This window comes from Rhamphochromis longiceps, linkage group LG3 (genome assembly GCF_057381845.1).
Source record: "Rhamphochromis longiceps isolate RC_006_pf linkage group LG3, R_longiceps_female_GT1.1, whole genome shotgun sequence".
In the NCBI taxonomy this organism is placed as follows: domain Eukaryota; kingdom Metazoa; phylum Chordata; class Actinopteri; order Cichliformes; family Cichlidae; genus Rhamphochromis; species Rhamphochromis longiceps.
The window spans coordinates 39,635,156-39,653,444 of record NC_140559.1 but is presented as its reverse complement, the minus strand read 5'-3'; the positions used below and the strand labels follow the sequence as shown (position 1 = coordinate 39,653,444).

General features: G+C 43.3%; 1 protein-coding gene, 8 non-coding genes and 1 pseudogene across 9 annotated transcripts; 3 read left to right on the top strand and 7 right to left on the bottom strand.

Annotated features, from left to right (window-relative positions):
- Positions 1-75: 75 nt before the first annotated feature.
- trnat-ugu (transfer RNA threonine (anticodon UGU)) lies at positions 76-149 on the bottom strand. The gene has a single exon. It is a non-coding gene; the product is annotated as a tRNA-Thr (tRNA).
- A 110-nt stretch (positions 150-259) lies between these two features.
- Positions 260-333, top strand: trnat-cgu (transfer RNA threonine (anticodon CGU)). The gene has a single exon. It is a non-coding gene; the product is annotated as a tRNA-Thr (tRNA).
- Positions 334-692: 359 nt separating this feature from the next.
- On the bottom strand, positions 693-766 carry trnat-agu (transfer RNA threonine (anticodon AGU)). Its single transcript has one exon. It is a non-coding gene; the product is annotated as a tRNA-Thr (tRNA).
- A 1,977-nt stretch (positions 767-2,743) lies between these two features.
- trnat-ugu (transfer RNA threonine (anticodon UGU)) lies at positions 2,744-2,817 on the bottom strand. The gene has a single exon. It is a non-coding gene; the product is annotated as a tRNA-Thr (tRNA).
- Positions 2,818-2,927: 110 nt separating this feature from the next.
- trnat-cgu (transfer RNA threonine (anticodon CGU)) lies at positions 2,928-3,001 on the top strand. Its single transcript has one exon. It is a non-coding gene; the product is annotated as a tRNA-Thr (tRNA).
- A 359-nt stretch (positions 3,002-3,360) lies between these two features.
- Positions 3,361-3,434, bottom strand: trnat-agu (transfer RNA threonine (anticodon AGU)). Its single transcript has one exon. It is a non-coding gene; the product is annotated as a tRNA-Thr (tRNA).
- Positions 3,435-7,656: 4,222 nt separating this feature from the next.
- trnat-ugu (transfer RNA threonine (anticodon UGU)) lies at positions 7,657-7,730 on the bottom strand. Its single transcript has one exon. It is a non-coding gene; the product is annotated as a tRNA-Thr (tRNA).
- Positions 7,731-9,666: 1,936 nt separating this feature from the next.
- LOC146674613 (histone H1 pseudogene) lies at positions 9,667-16,522 on the top strand (annotated as a pseudogene).
- On the bottom strand, positions 16,401-18,268 carry LOC146674611 (prolyl-tRNA synthetase associated domain-containing protein 1-like). The gene is made up of 3 exons (XM_085397509.1): positions 18,117-18,268; positions 17,954-18,043; positions 16,401-17,868 (listed from the first exon to the last, which is right to left on the bottom strand). The coding sequence occupies exons 1-3, from the start codon at positions 18,240-18,242 to the stop codon at positions 17,656-17,658; spliced, it is 429 nt and encodes a 142-aa protein (XP_085253635.1). The 5' UTR covers positions 18,243-18,268; the 3' UTR covers positions 16,401-17,655.
- Positions 16,877-16,950, bottom strand: trnat-agu (transfer RNA threonine (anticodon AGU)). The gene has a single exon. It is a non-coding gene; the product is annotated as a tRNA-Thr (tRNA).
- Positions 18,269-18,289: the final 21 nt, after the last annotated feature.

The following is an 18,289-nucleotide window of genomic DNA, read 5'->3' as shown; positions in this document are numbered from 1 at the left end:
CTTGAGATTCAACACCTTACTTTCTTTTATTTTGACATTGAGGAAAAGTTGCCTCTTATTTTGAAACAGCTCAACAGGCACTGCTGGGATTTGAACCCAGGATCTCCTGTTTACAAGACAGGTGCTTTGACCGGCTAAGCTACAGTGCCTCCTTCAGGGAAGGGAAAAACCAAGTAACCTCTGCAGACACAGGTTTGAATCGGTTCGTCACATTTTTCCCCACCAGCTGTTGGGCAGTAGCCAGAGGCACACAGCTCAAGGCGCTGTGGCTTAGCTGGCCAAAGCGCCTGTCTCGTAAACAGGAGATCCTGGGTTCAAATCCCGGCAGTGCCTTACCTCCCTACCAATGCCATTACATTTCATTAACGAGTGCTGATGGCGGGAAGCATTGGGAGTTACGTTTCGTTTCCAAAAGAGGACACAATGAAGATTTATACACGCCCAAGACATCAATATTGGGTGAACAACTCTCAGAAGCTCCACTAGCGGTTTAATGCCTGGGACACCTCCAGCATTTGTTCTAGAACTGAAGAAGCTTCTTGGATCAGGATGTGAAAAGAAGTTTTTAAAGCTCTCAAGAGTACCGTGAGGTGGATAACTGAGGACATACACAGACTTTGAAAGATTTCCCAACTCCAAGATTAACAATGCAATCAACACTGTGAAGAAGATGGTTTCAAATGGTAATAGCAAGGCACTGCTGGGATTTGAACCCAGGGTCTCCTGTTTACTAGACAGGCGCTTTGACCAGCTAAGCCACAGTGCCTCCTGCGGTGAGGCAAACCGGTAATACCTGGTATTACCTGGTACTGCAGAAGGAGACGAGTTCAATCTTTTTAACTTTTGTGCACTATAAATGTAGGATATGGTCAAATAGTCCAACAAGTAACTTCCTGTTCCTCACTTCTTCAATGACCTCAGTGGAAACATCATAAGGTGAAGGAGAATCTTTTGAGACTGATTCAACAGGGTGAGTCTGAACAAGTCCTCAAAACAACTCTATTTCCCTTGGCAAGGGTGGATTCCCGCACTTGACTGTCAAACCTTTGTTTGTTTCGCAAAGCACTCTTTTGACTGTGCTCAATGGCTAACTGGTAGCTTTCTGCAAGACTCTCTCAGCTCTCCAGATCTATTTTCTGTTCACGTAGCCAATCGGAAAGAGACATCTGCTTCAGGGGGCATGGCCCAGCTACATCAGTTTGACAGAAATCTGCTGGTATTGCAGAGGCTCCAATAGCCAAACATTGTACTCGTGCAGACGATGGTACTGCTGCCTCCTCCTCAAGAGTTGAGGAATACTCATGTCTCTTGCATACTGCCTTTACTGCCTCGGTTGGAAAATCTGGCTCTTTGTTGCGGTGCAAGAGCTGTGCAGTAAAGCCTTCAATGGCATTTTCCTCATCATTAGAACTCTGATCAGATATATCACAGGCATGCCGATACGGACGTCTCAACAGCCCATCTGCATCTTGGTTGTTCTTCCCAGCGCTATACTCAATGTCAAAATCAAAACTGGAAAGTACGGCCAACCAGCAATGCCCTACTGCGTCCAACTTTGCAGATGTTAAAACATATGTGAGTGGATTATTGTCTGTCATCACTGTAAATTTTGCTCCATAGAGATAGCGGAAAACGTTCTGGGTGACAGCCCACTTCACAGACAGGAAGTCAAGCTTGTGTGCAGGGTACCTTTGCTCGGACTTGGAGAGACCCCTACTGGCACAGGCAGTGACTCTTAACTTGTTCTCCTGTTCTTGATATAAGGCTGCACCGAGAACATGGGCGCTTGCATCGGTGTGCACAATATAATGTCTCTTTGGATCTGCAAACCCAAGAACAGGAGCTGTTGTGAGCTTGAGAATCAATGTCTTAAAAGTATCTTCAGCGGTTGGGGTCCATTTTTCGTGAAAAGGCTTTTTGAGATCCGCACTGGTAGAAACCTTGTGGTTTCTGCCAGACAGACTGGATTTTCTCTTCAGTGGGAGGCAACCAGCACTTAAGTGATTAAGGGGTATTGCAAGCTTGGAATAGTCTTTTATGAACCTCCTGTAATATCCAGTGAACCTAAGGAAAGACTTAAGCTACTTGATGTTAGCTGGGCTTGTCCAGGTAGTGAGGGCAGCTGGATCTGTTTTGACCCCTTCTGATGATACAACATAGCCGAGATATTGGACAGATGTCCTGAAGAACTGACATTTCTCTGGCGACAGCTTTAAAGTAAATTCTTTCATCCTATGGAGGACCTTCAGCGATCGTTCCTCATGGTTCTCAAGTGTAGCTGAGAAAGGAGTGACATCATCAAGAAAAACCGAGACCTGACTCAAATTCCTGCTGCCTATACACTTTTCCATAACATAAGAGGAAACAAGAAGACTAGAACACCTCCTTATGCTGTTTTTAATAGAGAACACTTGGGCATTTATTTTAACACAACACCTAACAGTCTTACCTTCTCTTATCAGTAACTCGAATGATTTGCAGAATGTTGACAGTACTTTTGGGACGAAAGCTCAATATAACCCTGCCTCACCCAGTTTCTATACTGGTCCATTTATGTCTGTTGTTACAGTTGCACAGTTTCAGTACACTTTCAGTTTTGATTGTTTTTCACCTGCATGTGGTGCACAGCTGCTGGGGTGTCCTTAGCTAAATCTTTAGTGCCTCCAAACTTGAGATTCAACACCTTACTTTCTTTTATTTTGACATTGAGGAAAAGTTGCCTCTTATTTTGAAACAGCTCAACAGGCACTGCTGGGATTTGAACCCAGGATCTCCTGTTTACAAGACAGGTGCTTTGACCGGCTAAGCTACAGTGCCTCCTTCAGGGAAGGGAAAAACCAAGTAACCTCTGCAGACACAGGTTTGAATCGGTTCGTCACATTTTTCCCCACCAGCTGTTGGGCAGTAGCCAGAGGCACACAGCTCAAGGCGCTGTGGCTTAGCTGGCCAAAGCGCCTGTCTCGTAAACAGGAGATCCTGGGTTCAAATCCCGGCAGTGCCTTACCTCCCTACCAATGCCATTACATTTCATTAACGAGTGCTGATGGCGGGAAGCATTGGGAGTTACGTTTCGTTTCCAAAAGAGGACACAATGAAGATTTATACACGCCCAAGACATCAATATTGGGTGAACAACTCTCAGAAGCTCCACTAGCGGTTTAATGCCTGGGACACCTCCAGCATTTGTTCTAGAACTGAAGAAGCTTCTTGGATCAGGATGTGAAAAGAAGTTTTTAAAGCTCTCAAGAGTACCGTGAGGTGGATAACTGAGGACATACACAGACTTTGAAAGATTTCCCAACTCCAAGATTAACAATGCAATCAACACTGTGAAGAAGATGGTTTCAAATGGTAATAGCAAGGCACTGCTGGGATTTGAACCCAGGGTCTCCTGTTTACTAGACAGGCGCTTTGACCAGCTAAGCCACAGTGCCTCCTGCGGTGAGGCAAACCGGTAATACCTGGTATTACCTGGTACTGCAGAAGGAGACGAGTTCAATCTTTTTAACTTTTGTGCACTATAAATGTAGGATATGGTCAAATAGTCCAACAAGTAACTTCCTGTTCCTCACTTCTTCAATGACCTCAGTGGAAACATCATAAGGTGAAGGAGAATCTTTTGAGACTGATTCAACAGGGTGAGTCTGAACAAGTCCTCAAAACAACTCTATTTCCCTTGGCAAGGGTGGATTCCCGCACATTACTGTCAAACCTTTGTTTGTTTCGCAAAGCACTCTTTTGACTGTGCTCAATGGCTAACTGGTAGCTTTCTGCAAGACTCTCTCAAATCTCCAGATCTAATTTCTGTTCACGTAGCCAATCGGAAAGAGACATCTGCTTCAGGGGGCATGGCCCAGCTACATCAGTTTGACAGAAATCTGCTGGTATTGCAGAGGCTCCAATAGCCAAACATTGTACTCGTGCAGACGATGGTACTGCTGCCTCCTCCTCAAGAGTTGAGGAATACTCATGTCTCTTGCATACTGCCTTTACTGCCTCGGTTGGAAAATCAGGCTCTTTCTTGCGGCGCAAGAGCTGTGCAGTAAAGCCTTCAATGGCATTTTCCTCATCATTAGAACTCTGATCAGATATATCACAGGCATGCCGATACGGACGTCTCAACAGCCCATCTGCATCTTGGTTGTTCTTCCCAGCGCTATACTCAATGTCAAAATCAAAACTGGAAAGTACGGCCAACCAGCAATGCCCTACTGCGTCCAACTTTGCAGATGTTAAAACATATGTGAGTGGATTATTGTCTGTCATCACTGTAAATTTTGCTCCATAGAGATAGCGGAAAACGTTCTGGGTGACAGCCCACTTCACAGACAGGAAGTCAAGCTTGTGTGCAGAGTACCTTTGCTCGGACTTGGAGAGACCCCTACTGGCACAGGCAGTGACTCTTAACTTGTTCTCCTGTTCTTGATATAAGGCTGCACCGAGAACATGGGCGCTTGCATCGGTGTGCACAATATAATGTCTCTTTGGATCTGCAAACCCAAGAACAGGAGCTGTTGTGAGCTTGAGAATCAATGTCTTAAAAGTATCTTCAGCGGTTGGGGTCCATTTTTCGTGAAAAGGTTTTTTGAGATCCGCACTGGTAGAAACCTTGTGGTTTCTGCCAGACAGACTGGATTTTCTCTTCAGTGGGAGGCAACCAGCACTTAAGTGATTAAGGGGCATTGCAAGCTTGGAATAGTCTTTTATAAACCTCCTGTAATATCCAGTGAACCCAAGGAAAGACTTAAGCTACTTGATGTTAGCTGGTCTTGGTCAGGTAGTGAGGGCAGCTGGATCTGTTTTGACCCCTTCTGATGATACAACATAGCCGAGATATTGGACAGATGTCCTGAAGAACTGACATTTCTCTGGCGACAGCTTTAAAGTAAATTCTTTCATCCTATGGAGGACCTTCAGCGATCGTTCCTCATGGTACTCAAGTGTAGCTGAGAAAGGAGTGACATCATCAAGAAAAACCGAGACCTGACTCAAATTCCTGCTGCCTATACACTTTTTCATAACATAAGAGGAAACAAGAACAGTAGAACACCTCCTTATGCTGTTTTTACAGTTTTTTCTGAATGCTTAAACCCTAACTGTGATTCCTGTAGCACAATCTCTAAAACTATCCAGACTTATAGCAAAACCACTCACTGAGTTTGCAAAACTAAAAGCACAAAAACTGCTCTGCACTCAGTTTGCAATTTTGTAACAGACACTTTGCAAAACTGTAGGCACAATTCACTGCACAACACTCAATTACCAAATTTCCAACACACTCCTAGCAAAAGTATACACATGTATGGCTATCATTAACACCAATTTGCCAACTGTCTGGCACACTTTCATATGTGAAAACTTTTTTAGATAATTAGTTCACTTTGCAATCAGCCTAAGCACTATAATACAGGTAAGCTGTGTGTGCGAAGTACAATGGAGGGAGCAGAAAGAGTGAGAAGTAGAGGAGGCCGAGGAAGAGGACGTGGAGGTGAAGAAGTAGGATGAAGAGGACGACAAGGACAAGGAGGATCAAGAGGAAGACGAGGAGGGGGGAGAGGAAGATGAGGAGGGGATCAAGAGGAAGACAAGGAGGGGGGAGAGGAAGATGAGGAGGGGGGAGAGGAAGGGTAGGAAGAGTAAGAAATAGAATTGCTGATGACATCAGAGCTACAATAGCGGACCATGTAATCAACCGTGGAATGACCCTGAGGGTAGCTGGCCAACGGGTCCAGCCCAACTCGAGCCGCTACACTGTAGCAAGTACCATAAGGACATCTTGAAATGAGAATCGGTTAGTACAGTCACTTCGCACAAAGATTTGTAGCACTGCCATATGAGAAATGAGAAACACACCAATACCATTGATGTAAAAATACTGAAATTGTTACTTTACAGAATTGCTAGATGACCAGATGCTGGGGGCAGAGGAAGCATGTTCACTGCAGACCAAGTAACCCATATAGTCATTATGGCGATTGCAAATAATCCTATACTTGGAAATAAACACTTGTGTTTGTTTTGATGTGTTTGAATACAGTTTTTTCTGAATGCTTAAACCCTAACTGTGATTCCTGTAGCACAATCTCTAAAACTATTCAGACTTATAGCAAAACCACTCACTGAGTTTGCAAAACTAAAAGCACAAAAACTGCTTTGCACTCGGTTTGCAATTTTGTAACACACACTTTGCAAAACTGTAGGCACAATTCACTGCACAACACTCAATTACCAAATTTCCAACACACTCCTAGCAAAAGTATACACATGTATGGCTATCATTAACACTAATTTGCCAACTGTCTGGCACACTTTCACATGTGAAATCTTTTTTAGATAATTAGTTCACTTTGCAATCAGCCTAAGCACTATAATACAGGTAAGCTGTGTGTGCGGAGTACAATGGAGGGAGCAGAAAGAGTGAGAAGTAGAGGAGGCCGAGGAAGAGGACGTGGAGGTCAAGAAGTAGGATGAAGAGGACGACAAGGACAAGGAGGAGCAAGAGGAAGATGAGGAGGGGGAAGAGGAAGGGTAGGAAGAGTAAGAAATAGAATTGCTGATGACATCAGAGCTACAATAGTGGACCATGTAATCAACCGTGTAATGACCCTGAGGGAAGCTGGCCAACGGGTCCAGCCTAACTCGAGCCGCTACACTGTAGCAAGCACCATAAGGACATCTTGAAATGAGAGTCGGTTAGTACAGTCACTTCGCACAAAGATTTGTAGCATTGCCATATGCCAATGAGAAACACACCAATACCATTGATGTAAAAATACTGAAATTGTTACTTTACAGAATTGCTAGATGACCAGATGCTGGGGCAGAGGAAGCATGTTCACTGCAGACCAAGTAACCCATATAATCATTATGGCGATTGCAAATAATCCTATACTTGGAAATAAACACTTGTGTTTGTTTTGATGTGTTTGAATAAACACCAGTACTTGAAGTTTGGATCCCTCTATGCTTATGGATCTATGACAGAAGTATGAGCTCAAACTGACATAGCCTACCTTGTGCACAGAGAAAGCAAAAGCCAGATGTGTTTTGTATTCATACCATCAGTGTGCAGTTGGCGCATTGTGTGCTTAGTAGATGATGGCTTGTATGTACTGTTTGATACGGAAACACCATTTTTACGAAGGTGTGAAGAGTTAATCTAGCTGTGTTTGCTTTTGCAAGAGAACTACAATGTTTTGATTATTGGGTGACAGGTTTTCTTATTTGTGTGCAGTTTTTTGCAAAATTAGCCAATAGTTACAAAAAATATGCTTAAGCAATCAGAAAAAACTGTAATAGAGAACACTTGGGCATTTATTTTAACACAACACCTAACAGTCTTACCTTCTCTTATCAGTAACTCGAATGATTTGCAGAATGTTGACAGTACTTTTGGGACGAAAGCTCAATATCACCCTGCCTCACCCAGTTTCTATACTGGTCCATTTATGTCTGTTGTTACAGTTGCGCAGTTTCATGTTTGAGTACACTTTCAGTTTTGATTGTTTTTCATCTGCATGTGGTGCACAGCTGCTGGGGTGTCCTTTGCTAAATCTTTAGTGCCACCAAAGTTGAGATTCAACACCTTACTTTCTTTTATTTTGACATTGAGGAAAAGTTGCCTACACAGAACTTCTTATTTTGAAACAGCTCAACAGGCACTGCTGGGATTTGAACCCAGGATCTCCTGTTTACAAGACAGGTGCTTTGACCGGCTAAGCTACAGTGCCTCCTTCAGGGAAGGGAAAAACCAAGTAACCTCTGCAGACACAGGTTTGAATCGGTTCGTCACATTTTTCCCCACCAGCTGTTGGACAGTAGCCAGAGGCACACAGCTCAAGGTGCTGTGGCTTAGCTGGCCAAAGCCACTTCTCGTAAACAGGAGATCCTGGGTTCAAATCCCGGCAGTGCCTTACCTCCCTACCAATGCCATTACATTTCATTAACGAGTGCTGATGGCCGGAAGCATTGGGAGTTATGCTTTCTCTCCTTTGTTTCCAAGAAGAGGACACAATGAAGATTTATACACGCCCAAGACATCAATATTGGGTGAACAACCCTCAGAAGCTCCACTAGCGGTTTAATGCCTGGGACCCTCCAGCATTTGTTCTAGAACTGAAGAAGCTTCTTGGATCAGGTGAAAAGAAGTTTTTAAAGCTCTCAAGAGTACCGTGAGGTGGATAACTGATGACCAATGTTCCCTCTAAGCTGCGCACGTGCACAATTGCGCACTGCTGGCACGGTCTCTGCGCACAGAAAATCTGCGTTGCGCACAAAAAAAATCTAACCTGAATTGAAATTAAAACTTCTGTTTTGCAGTGTTAGTCAGTGATTGACTAGCTGCTCCCGTATGGGATTAGAACGATGCCACCTTATCCCATAGTCCAGCCAATAATGCGATTCACATTACACATCTAATCGACGTCATTGATAGGCTATGACAGTGTCTTTATGTGCCGACACCGGTGTTTTAGCTAGCAAAGCAGAGTGGCTGATGTGGAGTGAAGCCACGTTAATGACAACGTGTACAACCATTGGAGATGTGAGCAGGACAGACGGAACAATTGACGGAAAAAGTGTAAAAGTGTTGACTTTATACCAGTTTTTAAATTGTGTTGATTGGCTACGTAAAACCAGAGTTATGATAAAAATATCTGCAATGTTTGTTTTTCTTCCTGAATACTATCGTTATTTACTGCGGGAAGAAACGGTAAAAACGGCGTTTCATAAGAAAAAAGGCTTGAAAGCCTGTGAGCAAAGACAAACTCCACCCCCCTCTCCCTTTCCTATTCGTCCAAAAAAGTACCATTCGACCAATCAAAAAATGATATGGCAACGTGGCATCTAGTTTTAAGGGAGGGGGAAGTTTTAGGAGTGACGGCGGTGTTTTGAGATGTGAGAGATTTGCGATGTTTAGCCAAAATCTTGTGTAGTTAGTGTGTAGTGTAGTCAATAGTTTTGTTGTGTGTGTCAGAACAATGAGGCGACTGCTGAATGTTACAGGTGTTACAGCAGTGATACAGCTCCTGTTGTCAGGCCTGCAGGGATCAGGCTGTTGTTCTCCTTCATCTCATAGTGGACAGAAATTATTTTTTGGAGCGGCACAAATAATTTGTGTGGCATCAGATTTGATGCAGAGCAGCTGATTGTTCTGTAAATAGTTTAAAATGTTTATTTAAAAAAACACCTTGGCTGCGTTTAAAAAAATAGCTGCAAAAAACTTTGTTTATTTGCATAACTCAGTTACTTTTTTGAAGAAGTAACTATTTAATTAATTGCCCAACATTGGTCATTATTTACTGTATTTTGCAGACAGAGAGTTACAGGACTCTCTCCCAGACCACAGACTTATAATACAAGTCCGAGCTTTATAAAATTTTTAAAAAAGAATTAAGTTGTGTTTTCAAAATTGGAGTTCAAGTTATTTTTACTTCCAATAGTGTTAACATACTACACAGGTCAATTGTTAGATTTGTATTGTTGATTGTCATTTATGCTTAGAAATATTTACTTATATATGCTTAGAGTTTTGTAATTAGTTGTAGATTGGTAGAGGTTTTGATCCTTGATAGTCTGCAAACTTTGTGTGTATTAGACAGCACTTTGGGAGCATGAGAGGTCATACCGTGTCTTATTGTTTTATGGTAGGATTAACGTAGTTGCGTCTGTTCTAGTCTAAGTGCTCTTTGTTTAGATGAACTGCAGGACTTCCTCACCATGTTATCTAGGATGAACCATCTAGGGTGAGGGGGAGGCTACCCTCTTCCTGACCAAGGATGTTTGACCCTTTGATCAGCAGTCCACACACACACACACACACACACACACACACACACACACACACACACACACACACACACACACACAGGCAAGGTACTCTTTGTGTGTATGTAGACATCATATGTTAATGAACTTATGCATATTCATGTAACCTCAATAAAAGAACAGTGGTACGGGAGAACGGGCGAGAGCAACTGGGGTCAAGTGAAGGAACGGCACTCTGTCCGGTCTCTCCCGTGCACGAGTAACATGAAGAACTTTGCCTATTTGTGTCTTGCTTTGCAGTGTAATTATATTGTCTTCAACGTTCCAGCGGATGGGTTCAAGCTACAAACCTATCATTAATTGGTCCTTCGAGAGCCGGATCCCTGGGATCGCATTCACCGAGGGGGGGGACACGCTGAAAGACTGACGTCAGCCAGGAAGTTCCTGTGGATTCGCTGTCTGTCGTTTCTCCTCGATGAATGGCGATCGGCGGGATTCGATGTTGATATTACACGCTAAGCAACACCAAGTAAGTTTACAGAGGCCGACTCTATAACCGTGTCGTTGTGCAGTCTCCGCCATTTTGTGAGGCGTTGAGAAGTTCGCTGCTTTGTGGAGCGATAACTGGGTTTGTGTCCCGAAAAAGAGGTTTTGAAATCGCCCTGGGTGTGTGTCCCGAGCGTCCCTTCATTGGGTTTTGAAATCGCCCTGGGTGTGTGTCCCGAGCGTCCCTTCATTGGGTTTTGAAAGCGCCCTGGGTGTGTGTCCCGAGTGTCCCTTGATTGGGTTTTGTCGCGCGAGTGGGTGAGCGTCCCACAACTGGGTCAGGGTCCCGAGCGGTCCGGTGTGAGTCCGGATTAGTCCTATTTTGTGTTGTTTTCGTTGTTGTCGTCGTCGCTGTTGTTGTTGTTGTGTGGGTGTGTGCGGAGCAGAACATGTGGTCTGTGACACCGACTGTTGTTCTTATCATGGGTTTCTAAGCAACCAAGAGTGAGTCGGAGGGAGACAGACGTTTGTGCTGGACTTTGCTCCTGGCAGCACAAAGTATTTATGTAAAAAAGAGAGGGAGCGACGGCTCCACAGCTGCGCGGGTTCGCCCGAGCGCGGTCACGCGGGTTTCACGCAGACCTGAGCCGTGCGGTTAATCGCAGGCTTATAAATGGAAGAGATTAAAATGTTAGAAGTTTTCAGAAAACACACCAGCCTTGAAGAGCGTGTGGAGAAGGCCAGCCCACATCAGCAGCTATGCTCTGGTGGGTGGCTGTCCCCCCACCCCTTGCTGACACAAAATGTTAACTCTTTAGCTTGTGTGCCAGACCATAGACGTAATTGAGGTGGATAGTTGTTAAAAGTAATCTACATTACGCTTGTGGTTGCTCAAATTCAGTACAATGACATATGAGGTGAAGTGATATAGATAAATATTTAAACTAATGAAGTGCATAGAGGCACTTGACCTGTGTGGAAGACTGTCGTCTTATTATGAACCATTGTTGAGATGTAAAGCACACCTGTGAAAACAACTAATATGCTGAACCCTGTATGAAACATCTAAAAGTACATGATGGAGAAGCTGTGTTGAATATGAAAGTGTAAGACTTTGCCGCTGTGGGCAGAGCAACTACTGTGTGATGTTGCGTTGCGGTTTTTTTTCTTCTGAGCTGATGAGCAAGCTACACATTATCAGATCGAGAGCTGTCTGAGAACTACTCTAAGAGAGGGAAACAGCGCTATGATAACTGTGATAACTGGAGTGTGCAGCGTTTCCATGAGCAGTTTTCCTGAATCTTGACTCTTGTGTGTGAAGTGTTCATAACATCAGCATCATGTTTTTGTTTATTTGTTTTGTTGGGTTGAAAATAATAAATAAACGTGTGATCATGCCTATGGATCACCATGGCACATATCTCCAGCCATATGATTTATTTATGCAGGTGACAAAGTGAGTGTGAATGTGTCTGACATCACAGTGTTTTTGTGCACTGTGCAAAAGTAATTGCCTTTGATTGTGAGTGACAGCGGTGATTTTGCAGGTCGCCAGCTATTGTAAAAAAAAAAAAGAGTGAATAAGAGGGAGAATTTATATTGTAGGAAAAAAAATAATCATAGGAAAAAGGTTTTGTGTTGATCAACCAAAAAAAAACAACTATAATTTCATTTTCTGCTTTTAAGAAAGGATTGTTCATAAAAACACAGAGCGAGAGAGAGAGAGAGAGATGTGTTGATTAAGCAGTGATGATAATAATGAAAATGTCTTAGTTTGTCACTTTCAGGTGAAAAGCAGACCTGAATCAATTTTCCACATGCAGCGGTCGGAAGAAAAGTTATAGTTTAACAATTGGAAACGTTCAAGCCAAGTTTCTGGCTGACTTATTTACAGCACGATCTGTCTCAAAACTCTCACTCTTCCCTGAAAAAACCTGATCAGCAGCAGCAGTATCAGAGCAGAGGTTGCAGAAGCAACCTAACAAAGCATCAGAGAAGAAGAAAAGCAAACCCATCTTCCTGTCTGATTGGATGAATTCCACGGAAGGGCGAGCAAGATGGCGGCGTGAAGAGGAGTTTTTGTTCGAGCGCTTAGCACGAGACACTTATTTGACGTCTTTCTGGCTTTCGGGACTTTTTGGAGATCAGCGCGCTAAGCTTGCTGGATTTGAGGCCAGGTTCTGCGGCGGCAGCATGTCGAAATGCTCAGAAAGGACTGAGTGACTCGGGCAAGCCACATGCGGCTAGCATGCTGGCTAGCGACCATAGCTACATGAAAGAAATGGACCCTTCATGATGCGCTCAACGTGCCGGCGCTGTGGTGGGAAAGGCTCCATCATAAACACGCCCTGCGCCCTGTGCAGAGGTTCAGGCCAAGCAGAAGAAGACGACGACTTCCAATCCCAAGAAGGTTGGCCCCAGCGTGGGCGAGCTGATTGTGAAAGCCGTGGCCGCTTCCAAGGAGCGCAACGGCGTGTTCGCGGCCGCCCTCAAGAAGGCTCTGGCTGCCGGAGGCTATGATGTGGACAAGAACAAGGCCCGTGTCAAGACCGCCATCAAGAGCCTGGTGGCGAAGGGCACTCTGGTGCAGACCAAGGGCACCGGGGCCTCCGGATCCTTCAAGATGAACAGGGTTACTGAGACCAAAGCTAAGACGCCCGCCGCGGCCAAAGCCAAGAAACCAGCAGCAGCTGCTAAGAAGTCGCCCAAGAAGGCAGCAGCAGCACTTCAGCCACTAGACAGGACAAAGCTGAAGGAGAACTGCCGGGACTGTTGAAGTGGGAGAGGACAAAAGAGTGAGAGGACAACAGAGTGAGAAGACTAGGTGAGAACACATAGGAATTATTTAATGTGGGAAATCAAAATTTGGGTTAGCAAACCTGGGGAAAAGAAAACTGACTGCTTAAGTTGGAAAATTGTGAAGGGGTCTCAAACACTGCAAAAAATAGAAACATATACAAAATCACACACACACAAGCAGAACATGCATTAACCCTACTAACAATTCCAAACACAAAATGACTCATGAAGACTCATAGCACATTAGTTAAGAAATGATTAAATAATAGCAGAGAAGTGTGTAGGAAAGGTAGCTTTTAAGAACATGCTCTGCTGGATATGCAGCTCCACAGACATTGATTAAACCTGCCTAATAACACAAACACCCATGCAATGAAAATTAGCTTGTTATTTTTCATCAGTGTAAAATAGTGTCAGTTTAGCAGACACTTGTTATCAAATACTGAATTTATCCTAAAGAAAAAAAATTGACTCTCTAGGTTGCAGGACAACAATTTAACTTTTGTGGGAAAAAAGATTCTGGTTTGACCAACCAGTGATCAGACAATAAATTTAGTTGTTGATATAGTAAATTGGGAGAAGCTTCCTGCTTGATTGAGGCAGCATAAGTAATTTACTGTATGAGGGAAATTGTCTTTTGTGATACTATTTTTGAACATGCATTTTTGTCGTCCTGTCATCCTAGTGGGTTAATAGCTGATATGCAAAATAGTTGATCGTTCTTAGATTAATGAAAGGTGATTGAATTCTAGCACGAGTGAATGAGATGTGTTGGAGTTGTTGTGTGTTGAGTGGAGACTCTAAAACACTGAGTTTCCTGCTTTGATGTGCGAGTGAATCCTGTATTTAGATACACAACTCTGAATACGTCAGAACAAACTTTTTTATGAAGTGCATGACAGCATGTCACATGTTTTATGATGAAGGGAAAAGGAAAATTGAATAAAATAGATCTGTGGCCTAAATGAGTGAAAAGCACAGACCTGGTGATTAAACTCATAGCTAATAAGACATTAGGGTTATGTTGTGTGTTGTGCAGCTGATGGTTGGTTTGGAGTGAATCTAGCTGATGATTCTTCTCCTGTTGTGAAGTTGATGAGGAGTTTGTGTCATGACTTAACAAGGCCTTTTTATTTTGATACTTTCACAGTGCACTGAAAGTTTGGTTTGATAATCTCTGTTATTTTTTATTTTTCATTTTTGAACAAGCACTGATTTTTGCTTGTGAATTTCTTTTCTTTGAGCAGATCTGCAAGTCGGGAATTAAAAGCGTTACACGTCGTCAAGAAAATTGTTGCAAGTGAGTTTCTCCACATTTAAAATTTGCTCAGGAGAAAGCCACTTATTTGGGACAATTAGGAAATGAGAGTCCCCCCCCCAAAAAGGATTCAGCGAGGAAATCCGATCTAAAGTTCTTTTTCTTTTTGAAATTACGTCATTTTGCTGAGAGTGGAAACTGAATGCGACGACAGGTTCCACTATCAGCAAAGAAAGAAAGAATGCATGTATGAATGTATGAGTGAAAGAGGAAAAAGTTAACCCCCACCTGACAAAGGTGCAGATGAACCCATGTGTTTCCTTTTACAGGAGCAGAAAGATGACAGCAACACTCGAGGTTGCATGATGATTTAACCTGTGAAATGCCATTTTCTGTGTCTGTGCATTTACCAAGGGTGCTATTCCCTACCTTGTGTTGCTCACAGACATTACTGTGAGAAAGTGTACACACCTGCGCAGCGCTAACATTTACATTTCTTTTTACAGCAGATGATTAATCATGTGTTTGATCATGTGGTTTATAAGAGGATTAGTTGATGTTTTTTTTTTACTATAGGATTTTTGGGTTTATATGTGAATGACATTCTTTCCACGAGAAGGGATGGTTGACTTTATGGTCTTTTTTATGGCACCTCTGGAACCCGTTGACCTGTGTCTGACCTCCGTCTGACCACAGTCAATGTGTATTGCTAATGTTTGTTTTTCTATGACTGCATGTAGAGGGGTCGGCAGAAGCGGACAAGTGACATGAGAAAAACAAATAAGAGATACAGTGTTTCTGGGATAGTTTGATATGGGCTCATTAGCTGGCCACTTTGAGCCCATAGTAATATATAAGTGGAGTGACTTTGCTTAAGAGCAGTCACCGATTACATTAATGTTGCCTGAGTACATGGGATGATCCATGTCTGAGGCGACTTATGAAAATAATTGTAGTTTACTGATTTGAGAAAACCTGCACATGACACTTGTCTTGCTGATGTTGAATGCTTCTTGTTCTTATGATAAAATTGTTTACAGGTATGAAGTTTGATTTTACTTCCAGATTTTGCTTTCCAGGCCATGATGGTGTGTATGCAGGATCCTGGGAGAGCCAGGTGTTAAGCAAACTTAATATGCAAAACACACTAACATTTTTATTGCAGGATTATAGGTCCAGGGTAGTGCTGCTCCAGGGGAGGAGATGCCCTGATGTTGCCTGGGATATGATCTTGCTAATCTTTTTCTTTAAGACAGGAATCCAGGTTTGGTGAGTTGACGCATGGGTGTGTCCATGCGTCAAGAGGAGGGGTCCAAGGATTAACATTAAACAATGTTTTTTATTATTGTTGCAGTGATTTGTGTGATTAGCCATTTTATTTACAAATATTAAACCTATGCAAGTGGTGCACCCATGTTCAGATGAGGCTTTGATGGCCTATAAGTGAAGTTCACTGAACTGTGATGTGCACACCCGGAGGAAGCACCACCAAGCTGAGATGTTTTTGAAAATGTTATCTTCTTATTTTCACTATTAAATTAACAATTTCTTTGTTTGTTTGTGGGATGCAGTTTGCCATGAGATGAGATCAATGAGGAATGGGATAACTGCTAATACATTTGTTAAACTGTGTACCTTTTCAGTAATTTAGGGTGATTTGACATATGCTGAGTATAAAAATGTTTTCATTGAAACTGTCAGACATGAGGTATTCATACCTGGGAACTTTTAAAGCATAAAGGTCAAAAAGGGGGGAAATGTTAGATTTGTATTGTTGATTGTCATTTATGCTTAGAAATATTTACTTATATATGCTTAGAGTTTTGTAATTAGTTGTAGATTGGTAGAGGTTTTGATCCTTGATAGTCTGCAAACTTTGTGTGTATTAGACAGCACTTTGGGAGCATGAGAGGTCATACCGTGTCTTATTGTTTTATGGTAGGATTAACGTAGTTGCGTCTGTTCTAGTCTAAGTGCTCTTTGTTTAGATGAATTGCAGGACTTCCTCACCATGTTATCTAGGATGAACCATCTAGGGTGAGGGGGAGGCTACCCTCTTCCTGACCAAGGATGTTTGACCCTTTGATCAGCAGTCCACACACACACACACACACACACACACACACACACACACACACACACACACACACACACACACACACACACACAGGCAAGGTACTCTTTGTGTGTATGTAGACGTCATATGTTAATGAACTTATGCATATTCATGTAACCTCAATAAAAGAACAGTGGTACGGGAGAACGGGCGAGAGCAACTGGGGTCAAGTGAAGGAACGGCACTCTGTCCGGTCTCTCCCGTGCACGAGTAACATGAAGAACTTTGCCTATTTGTGTCTTGCTTTGCAGTGTAATTATATTGTCTTCAACGTTCCAGCGGATGGGTTCAAGCTACAAACCTATCATCAATGACTAGAATTTTTTAAGTTTTCATTGTAAGAGGGTTAAAGCAGTTAATTAAAAGTCCTTGCTGAGGACATACACAGACTTTGAAAGATTTCCCAAATGCAATCAACACTGTGAAGAAGATGGTTTCAAATGGTAACAGGAAGGCACTGCTGGGATTTGAACCCAGGATCTCCTGTTTACTAGACAGGCGCTTTGACCAGCTAAGCCACAGTGCCTCCTGCTGTCAGGCAAACTGGTATTACCTGGTTTTACCTGGTACTGCAGAAGGAGACAAGTTCAATTTTTGGGCACTATGAATGTTGGCATTCAGAAAATAGTGCTTGAAAATTAAAGCGGATTCTTAGCTTGCCTCCTGGTTACTCACCAAACCCTTTAAATACTGTCAGAACCATGTAACTTGATTCTTATCTGTGTAATTATTAAAATAAGTAACTCTTTGACCCTCGTGTTTTACCTTCTTACAGGCTGTTTCTTTTTGTTAAGGTCAAAAGATTAAAGCATATTTCTGATAAACTCTTAATTTAAAACCAAACAGAGATGACAAAGCTTTTTATTCTCTCGCTTTACATTTGCAGGATAATAAATAACATCCAGGGTCAAATTTCAGTGAATAAATTTTAATTTTGGAGACTTTGCTAAACATGACAGGCTGTTAGTGAAGAGCAGTAGGACCACCATGATGCACAGAAGACAAACGGTGTGCTCGTCCGTGTGAACTTCAGATGTCATGAGAAGCTATTTAATGTTCAGGTTGCAGATTTTCATCGCTCCACACAAACACGTTTTTAAAATGTTTGTTTTTACACTTAGAGCCTAGCATGAAGCTTCTCAAGATCCTCGGCGGCAGACGGCCGTATCCTGCTCTCAGCCCGACCAGGACCGCCCTCGCGTCGCTTTTAAACCAGGCCCGGGTGTCCGTTTTACTCGAAGCACTTCACGATTGGCTCGTGTCCCGTCTCCTTGAGGAAGCACAGCAGGTCGTCCGGTCTGAGCCCCATGGTGGCAGCGTTGGTCATCGGGTGGAAGTAGACCATCTCGTGGCCTCCTTCCACCAGGTCCCGGTCCAAGACGAACTTCACGCTGTGACCCTGATTGAAGAGCAGTGCAAGAGCCGTCGCACAGCCCTGACCCACCTGAAAGAGAGGGGAGGAGGAGTCTAAAGCTGTGACCTGTGAATCCAGCTCAATAATTGGCCCTCCCCGTTTTGATCCTCCCTACCTTCAGCTTTTCCAACATGGCTGCCTCATCTGCGAAGCACAGATTTCCACTCTCGACACCAAGCTTCTTGGCGAGGTCATTAAGGTTCACCTGCAGATGGAACGAGAGGAAGTGAGGTGTTAGTCTTTAGTTTTTAAGTCAGAGGTCATGTGGAGGAGCTGACCTGGCGGTCATGGCGGGCCGACACCAGCCACAGCCCCTTCTTCTTCTTGTCCTTTAGGAACAGGTTCTTGGTGACGGCGCCATTCACGCCCTGCAGGTGAGGCATCATCTCCTCCACCGTGAACATCTGCAGGAGGAGGAGAGTGGGTGAGAACGGGCTCTTTGTGGAAGCTG